At 41.7% G+C, this 24,958-nt stretch overlaps 1 protein-coding gene across 1 annotated transcript; it reads right to left on the bottom strand.

Annotated features, from left to right (window-relative positions):
- Nucleotides 1–5,168: 5,168 nt before the first annotated feature.
- Nucleotides 5,169–18,295, bottom strand: ZNF432 (zinc finger protein 432). Its single transcript, XM_060085553.1, has 4 exons — nt 18,241–18,295; nt 13,113–13,239; nt 11,303–11,398; nt 5,169–6,941 (listed from the first exon to the last, which is right to left on the bottom strand). Exons 1-4 carry the CDS (start codon nt 18,253–18,255, stop codon nt 5,221–5,223), a joined length of 1,959 nt encoding a protein of 652 aa, XP_059941536.1. The 5' UTR covers nt 18,256–18,295; the 3' UTR covers nt 5,169–5,220.
- Between the last annotated feature and the right edge of the window lie 6,663 nt (nt 18,296–24,958).

The following is a 24,958-nucleotide window of genomic DNA, read 5'->3' on the forward strand; positions in this document are numbered from 1 at the left end:
GTGCTTTTATCAACACCGGCCGGTTGCGAGGCATGGTCAACAATGCTGTGCTAACTGCGTAAGATTTCAGAGACCGATGCCTATCCAAGGCCAACATGGCGCGTTCAGCCGGCTGAGGAACAAAGAAAGATGGCGGCGCCCTTCGTGCACTTTAGAGCTGATTCGTTACTCTGGAGCGCCATGGGCGCGGCCATCTTAGAAGAAGGCAGGTGTCCCTATGGCTGAAAAGCGCTTAGACCCCCGGCTGCTTGGGAAGATTAAAAAAGGTAGAAGCCGAGACATCGCTGGAGAGGCGGGGGCCACGGAATTGACAAAAGCAGTGGTCACTTAATCTCTTAAGTTTGCGGAGAGAGCGTTTGTGTGTGGAGTGGGTATGGCCTTTGTAGTTTAGAAGGAATTAAGACAGCCTTTGTATAGGCGTAGCCAATAAGGCAGAGTTCGATAAAAATGCTAATACCTGCATGGGATCGATACATAGCAACCTCTAGTCGGTAAGGGGATGAAGTGAAGGTGCAAATGAGTGAACTACATGTTTCCTTCCAAAAATAAATGGTGAGAGTGGGACATTTGAGAATATAGAATTATGAGGTAATGCAATTATCATACTTGGCATAGCTCACAAATTTTTTAAAAAGCACACTTTAAAATATTGTTTTTATGCAGGTGTTGGAGGTTTAATTGTAGAGGATTTAAGTTAAAGAGGACTATTAGAAGGCAACCTGGATCCAATTTAAATTTTTCATTCTCTTTGACCCAGCAATTATATTCCAACAATTTATTTGGTGAAAGTTTTCTTAATATTAACCACAGAGGCTTTTGTAATAAAAAAGAAAAACCTAAATGTACAATGATAGATGAATCCTTTGGTAAATTATGGAACATCCACTAAACAACAGTATATAACAATGAAAGATTGTCAGTATAAATAAGGAAAGGTAAATATTCTTCAAAAGATAAAACGCATCTGCAAGATAGTACATATATTATGATCCTTTTATGGGAACAAACCATAAGTGTTTGTCTTTTTGAAAATTGCGATTAGTTAAATAAAATATTTAGCTTGGATTACTTTAGGGTTTTTGCTTACAGGTAGAGCATATAAGAAGTTTTCACGTTCCCAATTTTTGCAATTCTCCACTGTTAACATCTTTGTATAATAATTATGTATTACTTTAGTATTATAAAAATGTCGATTTTAGAAAAGTTTTAGAAGAATACTGAATGATGTAGATGTTCATAATATAGTAAATATAAAGAGACTAGTCTCATTTTCTTTTGTAAAAATATACTTACATGCATTTGAAATTTGGAGAATATATTGTTAACAGTGTTTGGCTCTTAGGTACAATATGGGTGATTTAAAATTTCTGTATTGTTTATATATGTTTTCTAATTTCTATACATTAAGAATTGTTTTCATAATTTCTTAATAATATTACATTCCCTTCAGGGATTAAATTTTAGCCGCATTCACCTGAGATGTCAAGCTCTGAAAGTAGAGTTACACATGTGGTCCAGAGAACTCAGAGCAGCCTGGGCAGCTCATTCTGGGATCCTGACTGATCAGTTTCAGGAATGAGCTGCTCAGACCTTGCCATGGCAGCATGTGTAGGTTCACAGAAGGACAAGATACTAGCATCTGAGGGCCTGGTTGCTGGGGCCCTCATGTCTAATTCTTTGCTGTAGAATATCTGCCCAGAATCCATCCTGTGACAGTGTGGGGGTGGGGGTGGGAGCACTAACTCAGGAATTAGGGCAGAGATGTTCAAATTTAAATATAGATCAAGTAAATAAATAAATATAGATCAGAAAGCTCATTTTATAAACCCAGAGCCCTGGGTCCCAGTCCCACAGGTTCTGGCTTAGGTCGTGGTGTGAGGCAGGAATCCCAGAGAAAACACTTGGAAACAGATCTGGAGTGTTCTTGGCTCATAAATATTATGCTGGCTGGCTCCCCTCAGTACACTTAGGTATTGTTTCAAATTACATTTGTGCAGAATAGCCTTCCTTGGAAACCCTTTCTAAAATAGCTCCTCCATTACAGCCTATATACTAGGCTTAATATTTCTCCACAGCATGTAACAGAACTGAAATTCTGATGTGTATTTATTTTACTCAGTCGCCTTCATTAGACTGTATGTTCCATGAAGGCCATGGCTTTGCCTGTTTTGTTCACTGATGTGTCTCCAGTGACAAAAACAGTGCCTGGCACAGTCTAGATGCTCAAAAAATATTTTTAAAGGAATGAATTACTCAACATAGAATTGGTATAGTATTCAACACAGATTGAATACTGCCACAGTCCTGTCTGGCAGATGTCCTTTTTCTCCCCCCCTCCCCAAAAGCAGGACTCGCCATTTGTAAACTGAACTAAATATCCTTACTATATCAAAGAAATAACTCTGGATAGAGACAAGAGAAGAAGAGCCCTACTGCTAGGAAAACTAAGAATTTGTTGCCAGTAGACCTTCTCAAAAAGAATTGATAAAGGAGACTCTGACAAAAAAGAAATAACAGAAGGAAACATATGAAACATATGTGACATCAGGAATGAAGAAAAAGGAAAGGAAAGGGTGAATATATCATCAAATATAATAGGCTATTCTCCTTTTGAGTTTTAAAAAGTATGTTGGATGGTTGAAAGCAAACATGACAAGTTTACCTGATATGGTTCTCAAGTTGTATATAAGTGTCGAATATCATTTGCTGTTAGGGAATTGTAAAGTAAGGCCATCATTATATACTACCACACCCCTGATAGGATGGCTGGAATCAAATATGACGTGCCAAGTGCTAGAAAAGACATGAAACAGCCGGAGCATTCATACACTGCTGGTGGGAATGTAAATTAGTACAGCCACTCTGGAAAAGTTGGCAGTTTCTTACAAAGTTAAACACAAGCGTAACAAATACATATGACTCCCGGGTATTTATCCCAAAGAAACAAATTCTTATGTTCACATAAAATTGGGTACACAGATGTTCATAGATTTTTTTTTTTTTTTTTTTGCTGTACGCGGGCCTCTCAGTGTTGCGGCCTCTCCCGTTGCGGAGCACAGGCTCCGGACGCGCAGGCTCAGCAGCCACAGCCCACGGGCCCAGCCGCTCCGCGGCACGCGGGATCCTCCCAGACCAGGGCACGAACCCGTGTCCCCTGCATCAGCAGGCGGACTCTCAACCACTGCGCCACCAGGGAAGCCCATGTTCATAGATTTTTATTCAAAACAGTGAAACACCGGAAACAACTCAGACATCCATCAACAGCGAACAGATAAACAAACCCATGGTACAGCCATACAAAAGATGACTCGTCAGTAACAAAAAGTGAAACTATTTATACACCCAACAAATTGGATGGATCTTAAGGGCAATTTGCTGAGGGAAATAAAGCCTATCTCAAAGGAAACACACTGTATGATTCCATTTTAATAGCATTCTTAAAATAACAAAGTTGGAGTGATGGAGTGTGATCAGTGGTCACCATGGGTCAGGGTTGGGGGAGAGTGTAGCAGGAGGATGTTGTGTTGGTACAATGCTGCATCCTGACTGTGGTAGTGTTTACAGAAATCTATATATGAGATAAAATTTCTTAGAACTCTATATATCAAAAAACAAAACAAAACTCATACAAATTAGTGCATGCAAAAACTATTGAAATCCAAATAAGGTCTATAGTTTACTTAACAGTATTGTACCAATGTCGTTTTATTGGTTTTGATGATGTATTATGGTTATGTAAGATAATATCACTGAAGAAGCTGAGTAAGGGTATTTGGGAACTTTGTATATTTTGTAATTTCTTGTAAGTCTAAAACTACTTCAAAACAAATTTTAGAAAAATCATTTTTAAGGTGTTTTTGTAAACTACTTAATGCTACTTATAAACTTGGATAAATACATCCAAACATGTTGAATTACATATATGAATATATTCCTTTTCCTTTTGAAATACGTAGACTGAAAGAGATGAATTTAGAGCCTAAGAAATGCAAGAACAAATCATATAATGATATGAGGTGGGCACAGAACACTCCTGCATTGTATATAACATTAAAATTTAATGTATATAACATTAAAACCCTAAACACAAGGTGGGCTTGTGTTCAGAAGAGCCTACTTTAAAATTAAGGAATTATTGATAATATGGTTCAAGGTATTGTGTCCCAAAATGGACATCAGGTGTACAATAAATTTAGATTTCTGAGAGAAAACTCAAGTATACATCATTTTCATGAGGCTTCTTTCCTTCAGTATTCTCCGATATTTTGCTAAAGTTACTCCACATTAGTGGGTTCATAAACTATTCTATTTCTGTATGAATTCATGAGAAGCAATGAGGCAGAATGTATCACCGAAATCCTGCCATATTCATTGCCATCTGAAAATTTTTCTCCAGCATGCATATGTGGCAACTATTGAGGTTTTATTTCTACGATCATCAAATTGCTACTATGAATGAGCTCACTGGTGATCTGTTATGATCACTGATGAGATAGGGTTTTTATTCCCACAGAAGGCTCTCCTAGTCTCTCCATTCATAAGATTTATCTTAGTACATACTTTTCAGACATATAATTACCTAGAAATGTTTCCTGAAGCCTTTTCTGCATTGTATGTATCAGAGCTTTTTCCTACATGTTAATTTAGACATATAGTGTGAGGTAACTTATCACTGAAGGCACTAGCACATTCTCTGCATTCATTAAATTTCACTCCTATGCACATTCCATAGTTTTCCAAGGGTGAAATCTAGCAACAGTCTAATCTACACTGACGATAGTCAAGTAGAGCACACTGATGTTTAATGAGTTCACTGAACTATCATGGTTTGTACCCTGAACAAGTTCACTTGTATATAATGAGTTCAGAGTCACTGCAAAGGATTATGTACCTTGACCTATACATTTCTCGTGTGTATTAACAAGGCTTGACAAATGAGAGAAAGGTTACCCCCAATTGCTGAATCCAGAGTCTCTCTCTTTTATGAGTTTTCTGATGTAAAACGGGTGCAGAATTTGTGTTGAAGGCTTTCTCACATTAACTGCATACATACAGTTTGTCTCCTGTGTAAATTTTCTGGTGGGTAATGAGACCAATACCAATTATGAATAGAATTTTCCAGAGTCAGTACATATAAAGGTAGTTTATCCTGTGTGAAACCCTCTGATGTTGGACAAGGCATATTTTCTTCCTGTAGGTGTGACTATATTCATTGCTTTGTTAAGATTTGTTTCCATTATGAGTTCTCTGATGGACAATGAGATTCCTCTTTGAGGAGAAGCCTTTTCCACATTCACTGCATACAAAAGGTTTCTCTCCTGTATGAGTTCGCTGATGAACGACTAGACGGCTTTTCACAGTGAAGCCTCTGCCACATTCATTGCAGGCATAAGGTTTCTCTCCAGTATGAATTTGCTGATGTAAAATGAGCTCTGTTTCCATGACAAAACCTTTTCCACATTCACTGCATATATAGGACTTCTCTCCCATATGAATTTGCTGGTGTACAATGAGATAGCGTTTCATCGTGAAGCCTTTTCCACACTCATTGCATGTAAAGGGTTTCTCTCCAGTATGAGTTCGCTGATGTACCACAAGATTGCTCTTAAAGGCAAACCCTTTTCCACATTTATTGCATATATAGGGCTTCTCTCCAGTGTGAGTTCGCTGATGTAACATCAGTCCACTATTCACGATGAAGCCTTTCCCACATTCGCTGCATCTATAAGGTTTCTCACCCGTATGCATTCGCTGATGCACAACAAGCCGACTCTTCAACGGGAAGCCTTTCCCACATTCACTGCAGATGTAGGGTTTCTCTCCAGTGTGAGTTCGTTGATGTATGATGAGCATGCTCTTCACGGTGAAGCCTTTTCCACATTCACCACATACGAAGGATTTCTCTACTGTATGATTTCTCTGATGTACAATCAGATTATTCTTCCTGGGAAAGCCTTTTCCACATTCATTGCACACATACGGCTTCTCTCCTGTATGAGTTCGCTGATGTTCAATCAGACGACTCTTCATGGTGAAACCTTTCCCACATTCATTGCATATGTAGGGTTTCTCTCCTGTATGGTTTCGTTGGTGTATGATGACATAGTGCTTTGTGGTAAAGCCTTTCCCACATTCACTGCAGATGTAGGGTTTCTCTCCTGTATGAGTTCGCTGGTGTATAGTAAGCATGCTCTTCCCAGTGAAGCCTTTTCCGCATTCACTACATACGTAGCATTTCTCTCCAGTATGATTTCGCTGATGTACAATGAGATTACGCTTCCCTGGGAAGCCTTTTCCACAGTCACTGCATATGTAAGGTTTCTCTCCAGTGTGAGTTCGCTGGTGTTCAATCAGACGGCTCTTCATGGTGAAGACTTTTCCACAATCACCACATATAAAGGATTTCTCTCTCTTGTGAATTCTCTGATGTTCATTGAGCCTGGACTTTCGGGAGAATACTTTTGCACACATACTGCATCCATAAGGTTTCTCTCCTGTATGAACTCTCTGATGGTCAGTGAGCTGAGACTTCTTAACAAAGGCTTTCCCACATTCACTGCATATGTGGGCTTTCTCTGTGTTGTGAGTTCCTTGGTGCTTAATGACTTGGGACTTACTACTGATGGATTTTGCACTTACAGGGCATTGAACTGGAGAATGAAATTCTTCATGCTTACCATGCAGAAATGATTTCCCATCTCCGTTACATTTAGTAGAGTTCTTAATTTCATAGCTTTGGCCCTGGCTGACTAAACTTAAATGTGATTTCAAAGTTTTTATATAGAACTCAAACATATCATGATTTTGCCTGAAAGAGAAATGACTTTTGCTTTGAGGAACAGGATTTCCAAATGCATTATGTTCCTGGTATTGTTCTATACCTTTCAGCATTCTTTGATTTTCCCAGTCACCCTGCAGATGATTACCAACGTTGCCAGTTTCTAGGAAAGAAGAGAACAATGAGCCCTTTTTATTATTGTTTGGAATAAAATTGTTTTAAAAATTCCTTGGTTTTTTAAAAAAATGGCACTTTAGTGGCAACCCTATGATAACAGTGTAAAAGAAACACCACGTATAAATGTTCCTTATTTCTTACACATGGTAAAAACACAGTAATATAAACAAACCAAAAGGAAAAAAGCAGTTAATGTACCAATAAGGTTAGGCAGTTGACAATCTATGTAGACTTGGCTTCTCTCTAAATAGGAAATTGAAAAACATGCAGAGGTAGTAAAATACATGCAAGTCTTTTTTTTTTTTTTCTTTTGGCCTCACTGTGCGGCTTGCAGGATCTTGGCTCCCTGAGTAGGGATCGAACCCACGCCCACAACAGTGAAAGCACGGAGTCTTAACCACTGGACCACCAGGGAATGGCCAAGCAAGTCACTGTTAGCAGCAAATGAGAGGGTATGGAGGAACAGAACTTGAAAAGACACAAGACCACAGAGGTGGAAGAGACAACTGATCCAAAATGATGAGGGTTGCATTTGTTCACTCCAAAACTATTTATTGAATGGCTCCCATGTGCAAGGCACTGTGTTGGCGTTTGGGATATATAAAATATGCCTTACTTACTTTCACTTCTCATAATTCCTGTTGGGGAAACCCAAATGAAAAAGAAGGAAAGAAAAAAAGTAGGGAGTTGGAGATTGCTAAATGTGGTTTGAAGGAGCAATGGAGATGGTGGCAAGCGGAGGAAATGAGGATATGTTGAATACTTGCATAAAGAAAAGGCAAAGTTGGGGCTTCCCTGGCGGTCCAGTGGTTAAGACTCCAGACTTCCAGTGCTTCCACTGCAGGGGGTGTGGATTCCATCCCTGGTAGGGGAACTAAGATCCTGCATGCCGCACAGCCAGAAAATTTTTTAAATGTTAAAAAAAAAAAGAAAGAAAGAAAGAAAAAGCAAGGTTAACTGATGGGGTCAGTGCGGAGAGTGGTCTTTGAAAGTGAGGCACCCAGGATTACTCTGCTAATTGTATGGCCTGAGCCAATGGTTTGGTAAAAGCATCTCCAGTTGTGATGAGGAAGAAGATTACTGAAATCCACATGTAGGAAAAAAAGTGTGCATTGTGGAACCTAAACTTTGAGATGATATTAGATGTGTAGTACAGAAATCAAGAAGCCAAGTGGAGGTATAAGTAGAGGAAACAATGTGGAAATAATATGTGCATACTATTCAAGAAAAGAGGACTGGATGTATTGGGAGGACATGTAGAATGAAAGATGATGATGGTACAGAACCAACGTCTTAGACATTCCAACACTCAGGAGTTTGGGGATTCTTTAAGCCCACTTAAAGGATCCAAATTCTGACTATAGAAATCAGGGAAATATGCATACTGAGGTGTATAGAATAAACGTATTTGTAACTTGGCAAGTAACTGTAAAGGACTGTAAACTGAGATAATCTCTTGCGTTGTAATCCTGTTCCTAAATTTGCTTCTGTAGACCACCATCAAACTAACTTTCCAAAAACATCAAACATATTAGTGGATAACTCGTATAATCAAAACTCTAACCTTTAGTCTATCTGTGTCACGTTATCCTATGTTCCATTCATAGTGAAACAGGGCAACAATGACTGTTAGGAAATTTTGCAACTGGCCGTGTACCATGTAGTCATCTTCCAAAGCTAATGGAATATGGAAACTGTCGCCTTTTTCAATCACTTTCTGCATTCAGTAGAGAGGTCGTATCCAAATTTTCCCCATGTCAACGTCCCTAATAAACTCTTCACTTGCCACCAGCAGCATCTACTTCAGTAACTCTACACTTGCATCTAGGTTGGCAACAGGTTGTACTAAAGGACCAACTTCCTCCTTTAAGACCAGGTTGTGTCAGCTTTACCTTCAGGTTTTTTTTTTTTTTTTTAAGAACATCTGACTGTTCCTTATTATTGCTATCCTTCTGCCACCCAGGTAAATGGTAAGACAGCCTAGAGCTATAAAAATACAAAACCTACCAACCCTCCACTATGCTACCTCAATTACTCACATAGCAAATCCAAACAGTCATCCTGGCAAGAAAAGTGTACATCACCGTGAATATTCCATGGATTCATGTTTCCACTCCACTCCTCCTCCTGAAGAGACCTTCTAACACTGGCTTTCATTTGCCTGACTTCAGGCCACTCTTTTGATAGTCAATCCCATGGGCTTGCACATTTCTTACTTCATGCCTTCATTCCTAACTCATGGCATCATCTTCCTAATTCAAAATGTAGATACACCTTGTACATATCATGCTGTCATTCCCACTCTGACTGTATTACTATAAGCTCTATTTCCTCTGTTTTTCTAAAGTAATCCCTTTACTGTTTATTTGTACAGTTACCTTCAGTGAAGACTGAACCTCACCCAAAGAGAGGTCTGGCCCTTGCCCTTGGCTATTGGGAGGTGATCTCTAGGCCCCTGGAATGTCCTCCCTGATAGGAGTGTCTTTGTTTGCCTGGTGGCTTTGGCCACCAGACATTCTAACAATGTGATTTACGACATGGGCTTTGGGCCACACCATATCAGTTACAACCTTTGGAGGAAATGGAGACTATAGGTATTAGCCTGACTTCTGGAGGGGTGAAAGACATATTTCCATGTGGGAAATATGTGATTGAATCCCAATGAAAACTCTGGATACCAAAGGCTGAGCCTTTGGCTGGCAATACTCTGTGTATTATCACACATCATGGCTGGGAGGACATAATGCCAACCATGAGTCTGGAAGCACCATATTTGGACCCTTCCAAGAGTCCATATGACCCAAGAATTCCACTGCTAGATATATACCAAAGAAAAATGAAAACATATGTTCACAAAAAAGTTGTACATGAATGTTCATAGCAGCATAATTCAAAAAAGCCAAAAAGTGGATACCACCCAAATGTCCATCAATAGATAAATGAGTAAATAAAATGTGGTATATCCATACAATGGAATATTATTTGGCAATAAAAAGGAATGAATTACAGATACATGTTAGAACTTCTATGGAAGAATTTCAAAAACATTATGATAAATGAAAGAAGTCTTTCACAATAGACCACATAGATTATGATTCTATTTATATTAAATATCCAGAACAGGCAAATCTACAGAGATAGAAAGGAGATTAGTGCTTGCCTAGGGCTGAAGGCTTAGGACGAAACTTTTATAAAGTGATGAAAATCTTCCAAAGTTGCTGTTGATAATGGTTACATAACTCTCTTAATGTACTACAAAACAATGAATTGTATGCTTTAAGTTGGCAAATTGTAGCATATGTGAATTATCTCAGTAAAGCTGTTAAAAAAACAATATAATGGGAAAAACAAATGATTTAGGGAAATGAATACAGTGCTAACACCTAAGATGAGCCAAAGGAAAATCAGAAATAGCAAATGTATGAAGGAAGTAAACTGAAGGAGACATAAGCTGCGACTTAGGCAGCACTGATGTAGATGTAAAACAGTCTTTTCTAGTTAAAACAGTCAACAGCAGAGACCTCTAAGATGAGAACTCCATAGGCAGAGAATAACATTCAAGATAATACCAGCATGGACAGGGTAAGATGTGCAATATTAAAAGAGAATCTAACATTAAAATAGGATGGTGGAAAGGGCTTTTTTGTGGAGAGAAGATGATTCCTATTCCTCATGCAGGAACTCAGAAATCTTAGGCCAGTAAAAGATCTAGAACATCTAGAACTCAAAGTATAGACAACAGTAAGGGAGATAGAAATTTGGAGTCTCAGCCAGAAAACAGATAGAGCTTAATTCATGAGACTGAAGGAAATTTTTGAGAAAATGGAAAGCAATACCTTTGAAGAACTTCAGAATGGTGGGGGTGGGGGTAGTACAGTGGAGAAACTAAGGAGCTGGCTTGATGCACAGTCATAGACTAGGTTACTGTGAGGGCGCAAAATATAAGGTGCAGTTGGATGTCAGGAAGGGAAGTCTGTCTTTCTCAGTGGGGCAGGAGAGTGCGGTAGTCAGAAAACAGTGATGAATTCAAAGATCTCTCCTTAGAGCAAGGCCTGGAATTTCATAGCCAGGGAGGTGGAAGGGATCTGTGACAGGGTTCAAAGAAGAGGGTTACAGAATCCAAGGAAGAAGAAAACGAGGCAAACAAACAAAAATCAAGATGTAAAATAAAATCAGCAAGGAACAGATCTCAGAAGAGAAAAAAATGGGTATATTTACCTCTCAAGACCTAAAAGTTCTTTTATGGGGAAAGAGATACACGGAGGCACGGTATCCTCAGATGCCCTCCCAGCCTTCTCACACTGACTGACTATGATGTCTGCAGTTACCCAGCTGATCCTCACTCACCTGGACAGGTTTGACTGTGGATTTCATCTTCTATCATCCATGGTTCTTCCCCTCGTTCCAACTTGGACAGTGCATCTGGCTTGCTGACTCGATACCCTGTTCATGGGAAACGATAGAAGACTGAGACTCACTGAACTGGGCTGGGGTCTGTGGGGATGGGAGAATGTTACATTTGAGGGACCGGTTTTCACATCTGCCAAGCAGAGGCTTTTCACTCAGGAGAGACTCATGGGATATTGTGATATAATAATATATATTTGGTCTCCGCCCCCAGTTACTGGCACAGAGCTTCTAAAGCCCTTGTGGGGACTTCCCTGGTGGTCCAGTGGTTAAGACTCTGTTCTTTCACTGCAGGGGGCATGGGTTTGATCCCTCGTCAGGGAACTAAGATGGCGTGTGGCACAACCAAAAAATAAAAATAGGGACTTCCCTTGTGGCACAGTGGTTAAGAATCCACCTGCCAATGCAGGGAACACGGGTTTGAGCCCTGGTCCTGGAAGATCTCACATGCTGTGGAGCAACTAAGCCCACGTGCCACAACTACTGAGCCTGCGCTCTAGAGCCCACGAGCCACAACCACTGAGCCCGCAAGCCACAACTACTGAAGCCCATGTGCCCTAGAGCCCACGTGCAGCAACTACTAAGCCCACGTGCCTAGAGCCTGTGTTCCAAAATAAGAGAAGCCACTGCAATGAGAAACCCACACACCGCAACGAAGAGTAGCCCCCGCTTGCCGCAACTAGAGAAAAGCCCGCATGCAGCAACAAAGACCCAACACAAACAAAAATAAATAAAATTTTTAAATAAATAAATAATAAAAATAAAATAAAGCCCTTGTAATTTCCTATGTGATGGGCTGTCAGGAACCTCTTCTGTTACATCATTTGGTTTAAGTTCCAGTTCCTGACACAAGAACTTCTAGCACCTTTGGTGTCCAGAGTGATGGGTGTCTTCTGTGTGCTAATGAAATGACTGGTGGCTGGGGATCCCTAGAGAGCTTCAGGGTGGAGGCTGGCTGCCAGAAAGACCAAGGCGTGAGTAGAAGGTTGGAAATTTCAACCCTAACTCCCTAACCCCTCCATGCGGAGGGAAGGGGCTGGAGATTGAGTTAATCACCCATGGTAAATGACTTAAGAAATCACGCTTACACAATGAAATCATCACAAAAACTCCTAAGAAACCAGGTTGGGGGAGCTTCCGGGTTGGTGATCACATCAAGGTGACACACTTGGAGCGGGCATGGAAGGCCCACACTCCTTTCCCCATACCTCCCCCTGGGCATCTCTTCCATTTGGCTATTATCCTTTATAATAAACTGGTAATGGTAAGTAAAGTGCTTTCCTGAGTTCTGTGAGCCGTTCTAGCAAATTACCAAACCTGAGGGGTGGGGAGTGGGAATGCCCAATTTAAGGTCAAGTCGGACAGAAGTGTGGGTACCCTGGGTACCCAATATGTTCAACTAGTGTCTGAAGTGAGGGCACTCCTGCGGGACTGAGTCCGTAAGCCTGTGGGATCTGAGGCTGACTCTGGGTGGTTAGTGTCAGAAAAGGATTGAGTTTTGGGACACCCAGCCCATACCTGGAGAGGAGAATTGGTTTTGGGGATAGAAAAAACCCCACACATTTGGTGTCAGCAGTGTTGGTAGTAAAAACAACTCATGGCACATTGTATACACCCTTGTATCAGGAGCCAGAGGAGGCACTGAGAATCTGCCATTAGGGCACTGCAGTGACTTCCAAGTGTAAGCAGCTGAGGAAGGAAACCCCACTGACTGGAGACCCTTTGAGGGACCCAGGGAAGCCATCCTCACCCACGGACAGCAGGTTGCTATAGTTCTCCAGCATCACATCCCGGTACAGGTCCTTCTGAGGAGGGGCCAGGAGCTGCCACTCCTCCCATGTGAAGTCCACGGCCACATCCTTGAATGACAGGGTTTCCTGTAATAACAGAGTCCTGTTTAATGAGAGTGTTTCTCTTTGACTGACTCATAAGGAATATAAAGGAAGCTGTCCTGCTCATATTTCTATGATTTTGACACCAATTCTGATGTGTACATTTTTTTAAACACATCGCCAAGCAATTGTCTGACAACAGCTGTATGTCCTACAATTCAATTCTGACATGATTGACCCGAAGAGAGCATCACATGCCACAGGGTAAGAGCCCAGTTCCATGAGACCCCACCTCCACCCCACTCCAGATGCCAAATGCAAGTCTAGGTTGCCACCTGTGCTCCTGACTAACCAGCTATAGATGGGAGGTTCCAGTGAGCCCCTCCTTGGGTTTGATTAATTTGCTGGAGCAGCCCAGAGAGCTTGGGAAAATAGTTTACTTACTGCTCACCAGTTTATTATAAAAGCATATGATAAAGGATACAGATTTCACCCAGATGCAAGAGCTGCTCAAGGCAAGGTATGTGGAAAGGAGTTTGGAGCTTCCGTGCCCTCTCCTGGTGCCTCTCCAGCACCTCCATGTGTTCACCAGCCCAGAAGCTCTCTGAACCCCATACCTTTGGGATTTTTATGGAGGCTTCATTACGTAGGAGCAATTGATCATTAACTCTATTTCTAGCCCCTCCCTCTTCTGTGGATAATGGGGGATGGAATAGAAGTTTCCAAGCTTCTGATCATGTTGGTCTTTCTGGTAACCAGGTCCCATGCAGGAGCCCTTCAAGTGTTGCCTCATTAGAAAGAAAGGCACTCCTGTCGCCCAGGAAATTCCAAGGGATTTAGGAACTCTGTGTCAGAAACCAGGATCAAAGACCAAATTTTACCACAAAATATGCTCTTAGTACTCGTTTTAAAAAAATTTTATTGAAATATAGTTGATGTACAATGTTGTGTTAATTTCTGCTGTACAGCAAAGTGATTCAGTTATATATATATATACTTTTGCATATTCTTTTCCATTATGGTTTATCACAGGATACTGAATATAGTTCCCTGTGCTACACAGTAGGACCTTGTTGTTTATCCATTCTAAATAGAATAGTGTGCATCTGCTAATCCCACACTCCTACTCCATCCCTCCATCACCCCCAGTCCCCCTTGGAAACCATAAGTCTGTTCTCTATGCCTGTGACTCTGTTTCTGTTTTGTAGAGAAGTTCACTTGTGTTATATTTTAGATTCCACATATAAGTGAAGTTGTATGGGAGCTCATAGTATTCTTATTATTTAGGAAATTACAAGGATTTTAGGGGCTCTGTGCTAGGAATTGGGGTCAAAGACCAGAAGATTCTCAGAGCACCCCTATTTATAAGGTTTTTAGGAGCTCTATGTCAGGAACTAGGGGCAGAGACCAATGTGTATATTTCTTATTATTTCACAAAAGGCTAACATCATATTAGATACACTGAAAATATAACGAGTGAACTGGAAAATGCATTTAAAAAATAACTAAAGATGAAGCAGACACAGAAAGAGATAGAAAATATAAAGGAGAGTTTACTAAATATGGAGAATACAGTGAGGTCTAACATAGGCCTCTACATAGTTTTTGAAAGAGATTATAGAGAAACAGAGAAGTGATATGAAGATCTCAGGAATTAAGAAAACTTTAGAACTGATTAAACATCCTGTAACTCAGACTTAGCCAGCCAGCAAAGCCAAGCAGGAAATCTGCTTCTAGATGAGTGAGACTGAAACTATGGACCATCACTTGCAAAAGTCAGATTCGGAAACCAACCAGAAAGAAAAGACTCGGGCTTCCCTGGTGGCGCAGTGGTTAAGAATCCGCCTGCCAATGCAGGGGACACTGGTTCAAACCCTGGTCCAGGAAGATCCCACATGCTGTGGAGAAACTAAGCCCGTGTGCCACAACTACTGAGCCTGAGCTCTAGAGCCCTCGAGCCACAACTACTGAGCCCACGTGCTACACCTACTGAAGCCTGCACGCCTAGAGCCCGTGCTCCACAACAAGAGAAGCCACTGCAATGAGAAGCCTGCGTGCCACAACGAAGAGTAGCCCCCACTCGCTGCAACTAGAGAAAGCCCACGTTTAGCAACAAAGACCCGATGCAGCCAAAAATAAATAAATTTAATAAATTTTAAAAAAAGTGATGAGGAAATGATTAAAAAAAAGAAAGAAAGAAAAAAGAAAAGACTCATTACCATCAAAAGAAAGACAAAATTGATTAAATGAAAACAACAGAAGCCAGAAAAATGTTGTGATGAATATACATTTGGCCTTTGCCCCTGGTTCCTGGAACACAGTTCCAAAAAACTGTGGGCTCTCTAGGGTGATAAGAGTATCTTTTGTGTGCTCATGAGATGACTGGTGCCTGGTCCCCAGAAAGACCCCTAACCTCCAGGGAGGGAACTGGCATTGAGGGTTGAGTTTAGTCCCCAATAGCCAGTGATTTAATCAATTTGTGCCTACATCAGAAAACCACCATAAAAACCCCTAAAACATCAGGTTCAGAGAGCTTCTGGGTTGGTGAACACATAGAGGTGCTGGCGGGGTGGTGCTCCCAGGGAGGAACTTCCACGCCCCTTCCCCCATACCTCGCACTATGCATCTCTTCCATCTGGCTATTCCTGAGTTGTAGCCTTTAGAATAAACCAGTGAATGTACGTAAAGAGCTTTCCTGAGTTCTGTGAGTCATTCTAGTGAATTACCAAACCTGAGCAGGGGGTTGTGGGTACCCCCGGATTTAGAGCTTGTCATCAGAAGCTTAGGTAACAGTCTGGGACTCTTGACAGGCACCTAAAGTGGGGGCAGTCTTGTGGGACTGAGCTATTACCTTGTGGGATCTGACGCTAACTCCAGGTAGTTAGTGACAGGATTGAGTTGAATTGTAGGACACCCAGTTGGTGTCTGGAGAGTCACAGAATCAGGTGTGAGGAACATACCCCTACATTTGGTGTTAGAAGTGCTCTGGATAACAACAGTTCAGCAGTGTGGAATGTCTTCAATGTCCTGATCCTGTGGCCATGCAGCCTAGGCCCAAATGCCACCAGGGAATGAAATGAGACCTGCTTGTCAACTGAGCTGCCAGATGAGGGGAAATCTGATGAGATCATCTATCCCTGTGTTCTTGCAGAGATTACATCATAGAGAAGAGAGTTACCTGGTTAAGCAAATTCTTTTCTTTTTCTTTTTTAAAAGAGGTGGCAAATTCTTAACACTGCTGATCTTACCACCTTCTGAATTTTTTCACGTGAGATGTAGATCCATTTGGAAAAACGAAAACTTAGGTTCCTACCTAATTTCACACTCAAAAATAGTTTTTCTCCTGTTTAGAGTCCTAGCCATAAAACAAAAGAATCTGTGAAAGGAATAGAGACACATATGAATTATGTTCATGTCACAAACCAAAAACCATAAAAGAAAATAAGTAGCAAACTTTATAAGAGGAAAAATTAAAATGTCTGCATTGAAAAAGTTACCATGGATAAAGCTGAAAGAAAAGTGACAAGCTGGGAAAATATTTTTTATAAACAAAAGAAAGAATCAATATGTAGTGGATAGGCATGACTCCTATTAATCAGTAAGAAAAAAAGTCATTTTGTTAATGTAAAAGTGATAAGGACAGGCATATAACAAGAGAAGAAGAATCCAACTGGCCAATAAATATACAAGACGGATTTCAACCTTACCTATGATGAGGTAAATGCAAAATAAGGTAAAAGAATAAACATTGGACCATTCAGATAGATGAAATTATACAATTTGATAGTGTCCTATTATGAAGTACTGGCAAAGATTTAAGGCATGGATGATCTCACATATCACTTACTATGTAGCAGGCATGAAAAGGAGCAGGACCCTCTGGGGCCTCCCCAGGACGGATAGACACACACACACACACCACACACCACCATGTCCTCAGCCTGCCTTTTGTCTGCAGAAAAACTTTAAAGAATAAATTTAATCAGAGAAGTGAGAAAATGCAGACACAAAGGAAAACAGTCCAACAAGACCAAATAATAATAGTTTAGTCATTAAAGAAAGTCAAGGACATTTAGTTCCTCTTCCAGGGCTACAGATAATATTCTGAGCCATATCCTTTGAGCTGTTTTGTAGATACTGAAACCCTCACCAGTTGGAAGAAGTTAACTACATGATGACCAGACTGTAGCCATGACATAAGCTGCCAAAATTCCAAGAACTGGCTTCAAGGAAACGGGAAAAAACCAACCGTGGAACTAAAGATTAACTGTACTCAACACAATCAAGATGACGCTGATCAGACCATGGCATGACCAATTTCAAGATGACAGCCAGAGCTGACTATGCTGTTTCTGCATGTAGCCCCCTCCCTCTGCCTATACAGCCCTGAAACTCCCCTTTAAAAGCTCTGGCCCACTGACTGGCAGTGGGGAGTTGGCCCCTGGACACGAGTCCACCCTCTTACCCAGTTGCCAGCCTCTGGAACAAAACAAACTTTCCTTTGCACCAACCTTGCCTCTAGAGTTATTGGCTTTCAAGCAGTGAGCAGCCAGACCCGACTTTTGGTAACAGACACTCATCTAAATGCTTTACATAGTTTGACTCATTTCTTTGAGTACAATTATAGACAAATGGAATTTTATACAGCTAATATTCACAAAACAATTGCAGTCATTATTCTATTAGATGCTTAAATTATACTATCTCAGGCCAAAGGGATGTTCTTTAGAGTATAATTCCACTGATGCACACAACATAACAGACGTATTTATGTACACAGATATGTACATGAACCCACATGCATTTATAAATAGGCACACATCTACAGGTGCACACACAGAGTCAGTAACAGTTACACATTATGTTCCAACACTAGTCATTTACTAAGAATCATATAAACACTATGTTCTTGATCCTACTTTGCCATGGCGTTGGAGTTTATCTTCAAATTTTATTTCTCTCTAGATACTGAACTGATTTTTTTTTTACAGGCCTCTACAAATCCATTAAGGAATAAAGGAGAGAATAAAACAAGACATGAGTCACCTGGGCCTGGATCATATTCTTCTGTTCTCTGAAAATAGCTGGCAACGCAGAGGCTCTGTCTTTGTCTCTTCTGGATATACCAAAATTTCTAGTTAGATATAACAGTCGCCAAAGTATCCCCAGAAATAACAATATCTAGGTCCTGGAAACTCCTCTTTCTTCATTCATATCTTGTCTCTTGTTAGCACCTGTGGGTTGAAAAGCAAAATTACTTCTGGAATTGTATTCCTTCTTCCTGTGTGCTCACCTTAACACGTGGTCCCCAGTATTTCTGTCTCTTCATTTGATTCCCCAGAGAATTTCACACCTTGGGCCAATGAAACCTAACTCCCTGAATATATGGAAGTAGCATGAATTTGAAAGGGAAAGTGGCAAAGTAGAATCAGCACAGTACTATATTTCAGTGGCAGGTAATTTTCAGACAATTATAGAAATGAGGCCATTTGGGCAGTGAGAAACTGTAAATTCTTCCTTTAAACTTTGAGGCCCTCAAGCCTCTTTAAAACTCTTCATATCCCCTGTTTACATACACATTTTAATATGAGGGACAATGAACACATCAAAAAAAGAAGAGAGAGAAAAGGAATATGAGCCATAAATACAAATTTAAAAAACAATTCAAAAATATAAATACTGGGACAGGAGCAGCCTTTAAATGTTCACATATAGAACCTGAAATGAAATATGCAGTCAACCTGCAGGAGGAATGATAAAAACAAAACTTAAATTAAAAGATTACTAAATTGAAATATGCTGAATTGTTTTTCCCCCAAACTTTCATTTCTTTGGGTTCAAAAGGAAGGGGTGCTGTAGGGAGCCAAAAGGGATTAGAAAATTTGTGGTGGGGCAGGGACTTGGACCTGAAGCTTTCAGGGAATGTTAACTAACGTTCACCAAGTCTGTCCCAGCAGCCAAAGTCGGGGCTCAACACACGCACCTACCAGGGCTCCTGAGCCTCCGAGCCTTCTGCTGTCACACATCCCTGCACGAAAGACAGTGCCCATTACCCCACCGGATTAATACCAAACCAGGTCAGATACACACGTACACTGACCTCCCTTAACGGTTCCTCGACCTTTGAGCCCCAAATTATCCGAGAACCCAAACAGGTCTCCGCATTCATTGACGAACCCCACGCCACCAGTTGTCAATCACCCTCGAAGACCTTAAACCCTGACCTCAGGACTCTCGGTAGTTGATCTGTTCAGACCTTTAATCGCTGACCACCAGAGCCCCCCATGATTGACTCCAAAGACACCCCGATCATAGACATTGTACTGACTCCTCTATGCTCCCTGCAAAAACAAAACCAAACCACCATCCGCCCTTGCGCTACCTTCCCAGACTCAAAGGAGCCACAGCCCACCTAAAGGCCGACAGACCGCCCCCATCCCCGCCTTTTTTACAGCCAGACCCACATACCCACCTGGTTCTCTCCTGAACCTGCAGCGACCTCTTCAGGGCCTAACTTTATCCCCCAAACTCCTTTTACTTCTGGTCCCCTCGCCCAGCCCCCTCTCCTGAGACCAACCGACAACGGTCAGGGGCATTTCTACCGCGTTTCTATGGTGAACGGATTGGGGGCTTCCGGCTTTTCCTTATGAGGTAATACGTCCGCGCCGCCACCACCGACTCGGCGCCGTGGGGTCGCCATCTTTGCACACCTGACGTACAGAAGGCGTGACGGCTGCTGAGAGACCACGGCTGAAATCTCTCCTGTTTCCTGGTACCTCAAAGGAAAATGGGGAGATTTTAAGAGGCTCGAGCTCATACAAAGCAAACATGACGTGGGGGTAAATTCGTTTGAGTGGACAGGGCCCGCTTGTGGACGGTGAACGGCGCAAATTTTTCAAAGGCCGGAGCCCATGAAGACCGAAAGGGCGCAGGAGTACATTCTGAGCGGCTGTTACGCTGACGTCTCGGCTCCGTGGGAAATTAAAATTGCTTCTGGACACCTCGATAACTGGTTTAATTGCGAAAGGATTTAGAGGCCGTATGAAAACTTAAGCGTGCTTGGACAAAAAAAAAAAAAAAAAAATCCTGGCGGCGCGCTGTAGCCGTTTCGGGTTTGCGCCGTTGGGCAGGAGCACCGTGGACGCGGCCATCTTAGAGGAGATTCGGTGTCCGTACTGCGGGGCAAATGCTGTGTGCGGAGCTCGGCGTGGAACTGGCAGATGGAAGTGTTTGGGGAAGACCAAGGTTTGGAAAAGTGACAGTACGGGGGATGCAGCGATCACAAAGTGAACGGAAACGGTGGACGGTGTGAGCCTCTTCCCAACCGTGCTCCTTACCCAGCCCATCCTGGGCAGCACTGGACCGCCTTCTGTCACTACAGATTAGTCTGCGTTCTTTTCATAAAATTAGTAGTGTCTGTGCTGGCTTCTTTCACATAGCACGACTGTTTTGAGATCATTTTTAAAAACTATATTTATTTATTTGGTTGCGGCTCACAGGCTCCTTAGTTGCGGCAGGCGGGCTCCTTAGTTGTGGCATGCAAACTCTTAGTTGTGACATGCATGTGGGATCTAGTTCCCTGACCAGGGATGGAACCCAGGCCCCTTGTATTGGGAGGGCGGCGTCTTATCCACTGTGCCACCAGGGAAGTCCTGAAATTCATTATTATTATTAATTTATTTATTTGCGGTACGCGGGCCTCTCACTGCTGTGGCCTCTCCCGTTGCGGAGCACAGCCTCTGGACGCTCAGGCTCAGCGGCCATGGCTCACGGGCCTAGCCGCTCCGCGGCACGTGGGATCCTCTCGGACCGGGGCACGAACCCGTGTCCCCTGCATCAGCAGGCGGACTCTCAACCACTGCACCACCAGGGAAGCCCACATCAATTTTAAAGTATCAATAGTTCCTTTTTTGTTGCTTTAGTATTCATTGTTGGATATTCCAAAATTTAATCATTCACCAGTTGGTGGACCTTTGCATTGTTTCCAGTTTTTTGGATACTGCCAGTGGAACTTCTATGAACATTTGTGTGCAAAAGATAAAATGACCTCAAAGAACTGGTTTTCCCACAGTCCTGTGCATCTTCATCAGGTCACCAAGAAGTCTTTGCCAGCCATTTACAGGCCTGCTCCCCATTTCTAGCCCTGCTCCAGCTCATACTCTCTTCCTCCTCTCACCCCAGCCCTGAGCTGGAACGCTCATTCACCCTGGGGAAACCGATCTTGAGAACACAGGCTGTGGTACAGATGCAAGGTTCACCTACTTTCTTCAATTACGCTCAACCCCATAGGACCTTGTAAGTCTCAGAAAGCACCTGATAAAAGTCATATGACGAAAGGCCAAAGCAGGAAGTCAGTTTCATTTTCTCTCACTGGACCATCATTACCATGCTGGCCCAATCTCTCACCTGAGATACTAGAATGGTCCCTGCTTCTATCCTTGACCCATATGATCTCATCTTCATAGAACAGGCAAGGTGATCCTTGTAAAACGCAAATCAATCTTGAAATTTTCCTGTTCTCAATTATCTAAAGACTACATTACAGGTTTGAATAAATATTAGATGGCCAAGTTTAGGTGCTTAAAAATATTACGTTGGGGCTTCCCTGGTGGCGCAGTGGTTGAGAGTCCGCCTGCCGATGCAGGGGACACGGGTTCGTGCCCCGGTCCGGGAGGATCCCACGTGCCGCGGAGCGGCTGGGCCCGTGAGCCATGGCCGCTGAGCCTGCGCGTCCGGAGCTTGTGCTCCGCGACGGGAGAGGCCACAGCAGTGAGAGGCCCGCGTACCGCAGGAAAGAAAAAAATTATGTTGGAGTAAATTTACCCGATAATCCAGGGTTTGTGATGGAAATGTAGGATAGCTACTGCATAGCAAATTTTCATTTCTTGTTCTTTAAGCAGGACTCAAGGCTTTTTAGCAGGATATGTTTAATAGATCAAGGGAAAGTCTCTGGATAAGAAGAGGGGATAAGAGCCCCGCTCATAAGAGTAAGAAGGAATGAAAAAGATAAGGAAAATCACTTGTCTAATTGAGCAGGTCACAGAGGGGATGGAATCTTTGAAGTGATGGTCACTCTCAAAGGTGATAGGCCTGTGAACAAATAAATACAAGGTTTCTTCTCGAGTACATCCCAAGGGGATCTTACCTCTTTTCATCTCCTATACTTTGTCCCAATGTACAATGAAACTGACCTTCGGAATGAAACCATTTCCACAATCTACATATAGAGGGTTTCTTTTCAGTCTGAGTTTTCTGAGGTAAAATGAGACGTGATTCAATGAGGAAGGCTTTGCCACATTTAGCATTTACGTAAGGTTTCTCTCCTGTATGGATTTTCTGGTGTTCAGTGAGCCTGGACTTTGTGGTTTGTGCTTTCCCACGTATGCTGCATCCATGGGGGTCTCTCTCCCAGGTGAATTCTCTGATGTTTAGTGAGCCGAGACTTCCTGATGAAGGATTCCCCATATTCACTGCATACATGGGATTTCTCAACTCTGCGATCTCTCTGATGCTTAATGAATTGAGCCTTAGTGCTGCTGAGTTTTCCAGTTTCAGGCAATTTTAGTATGAATTTGCTCATGCTTTATAAAGAGAAAGGATTTCCCATCTCTGTTACACTCCACAGGGTTATTTCATAGCTTCTGTTCTGCTTTTACTACATTTAAATTTGCAGAATTTCCATGATTTTGTCTTAAAGGAAAATGCTTTTGGGCTGGATGAACAGTATTTTCAAAGGCATGATGTTCATGGCATTGTTCATCCGCTTTAGGCATCTTTGGTTATGCAAGTGTTCCCGCAGTTGATCATCAACTTGCTTGACTTCTAGAAAAGATGAGAAGGTGAATGCTTAGGTGTGGATCAGCTCTTTAGTGTTGGTTGCATGATCTCAGTACAAAAGAATCTTTAATAATGTTCCTTATAATCCTGTGATAAGCCATAATATAAAAGAATATGAAAAAGAATGCATATATATGTATAACTGAATCACTTTGCTGTACAGCAGAAATTAACACAACATTGTAAATCAACTATAATTCAATAAAATTAAAAAAATATTCCTTTCTTAGACATTGGGAAAACCACAATACACAGAAATCAAGTCGCAAAAGCAGTGTACAAACAAGTTGAGGTAATTCACAATGAATAAATGTAGATCTGGCTGCTTTCTAAATACTGCCTTGCAAAATGTGCAAAGGTAATAAAAAAAAAAAACAAGAAAGGCACCGTTAGAAAAGAAAATAGAGGTGGTAGGAAAACCTGATCCAAAATTACAAGGGTTGGGACTTCCCTGGCGGTCCAGTAGTTAAGACTCTGTGCTCCCAATGCAGGGGGCCAGGGTTGGATCCCTGGTCAGGGAACTACATCCTGCATGCCTTAACTAAGAGCCTGCATGCTGCAACTAAAAGATCGCACACTCGGCAATGAAGATCCCATGTGCCACAACTAAGACCCAGCACAGCCAAATAAATAAATATTTTTTAAAAAATTACAAGGGCTGCTTTCTTTCATTCAGCAAATCCTTGTTAAATGCCTATTATGTACTGGCCATAGTGCTGGTGTTGGGGACACACGAACATACTCTTTCTTCTCAGTTGTGTTGACATCCTGGTTAACAAAAATGAAATAATAATAAGTAAATAAATAATAAATGGATGGACCTAGAGATTATCATATTAAGTGAAGCAAGTCAGAGACAGATATCATAGCAGTTATATGAGGAATCTAAAAAAATGATACAAATGAACTTATTTACAAAACACAAATAGACTCACAGACATAGAAAACAAACTTATGGTTACAAAAGGGAAAAGCCAGGGGAGGGGTAAATTAGAAGTTTGGGGTTAACATATACACACTACTATGTATAAAATAAACAACAAGGACCTACCGTACAGCACAGAGAATTATACTCAACATCTTGTAATAACCTATAATGGAAAAGAACCTGAAAAAGAATATGTGTGTGTGTGTGTGTGTGTGTGTGTGTGTAACGGAATCACTTTGCTGAACACTTGAAAGTAACACAACACTGTAAATTAACTATACTTCCATAAATTAATTTAAAAAACAAGCAAAGAAAAAAAGGAAGAAGCTACAAACTATGAGAAGTGGTCTGAAGGAGCAAAGGAGATGGAGAGAGGTGGAGGAAATGAGGGTATATGATAGAGTGAGACTCGGCTTCCAGATGAGTTCAAATTGTGGGAGAGGGAATAAAGAAAACAGAACCTCTGGAGAATTCCAGACTGGGGCAAAGAGAAGTCTTAGTCCATTCAAGCTGCTATAACAGAATACCATAGACTGGGTGGTTTAGAAAGGACAGAAATTTACTTCTCCTGGTTCCAGAGGCTAAGAAGTCCATGATCAAGACGCTAGTAGATTTGGTGCCTGGTGAGGGCCTGCTTCCTCATAGACAGCGCCTTCTAGCCCCCACCTCACATGGGATAAGGGACAAGAGCTCTCTCTGGGTCCTCATGACCTAATCACCTCTCAAAGGCCCCACCTCCTAATACCATCACCTTGTGGTTAGGGTTTCAGCACATGATTGGGGGGACCCCAACATTTGATCTATAGCAAGAAGCTAAGAAACCATATAAACACACAGAGATCAGGTTATGGTGTGGGTACAGCATTTAACGTGGGGTTAAATGTCAGGAAGGGAAATCACTATTTCCCAACGAAGCAGGAAGATGCACTAGTTAGAAGACTGCTGAATTCAAAGATAATTTTTCTTTTTTAAAAAAATAAATTTATTTATTTTTGGCTG

This window comes from Mesoplodon densirostris, chromosome 19 (assembly GCF_025265405.1).
Source record: "Mesoplodon densirostris isolate mMesDen1 chromosome 19, mMesDen1 primary haplotype, whole genome shotgun sequence".
Classification (NCBI taxonomy): Eukaryota; Metazoa; Chordata; class Mammalia; order Artiodactyla; family Ziphiidae; genus Mesoplodon; species Mesoplodon densirostris.

Coding starts and splice junctions, on each gene's coding strand:
- ZNF432 (XM_060085553.1), bottom strand. Junction 11,399..13,112: donor TAGCAACCTGCTGTCCGTGG/GTGAGGATGGCT, acceptor TCCCATGAACAG/GGTATCGAGTCAGCAAGCCA. Junction 6,942..11,302: donor CCACAGTCAAACCTGTCCAG/GTGAGTGAGGAT, acceptor CTTCTTTCCTAG/AAACTGGCAACGTTGGTAAT.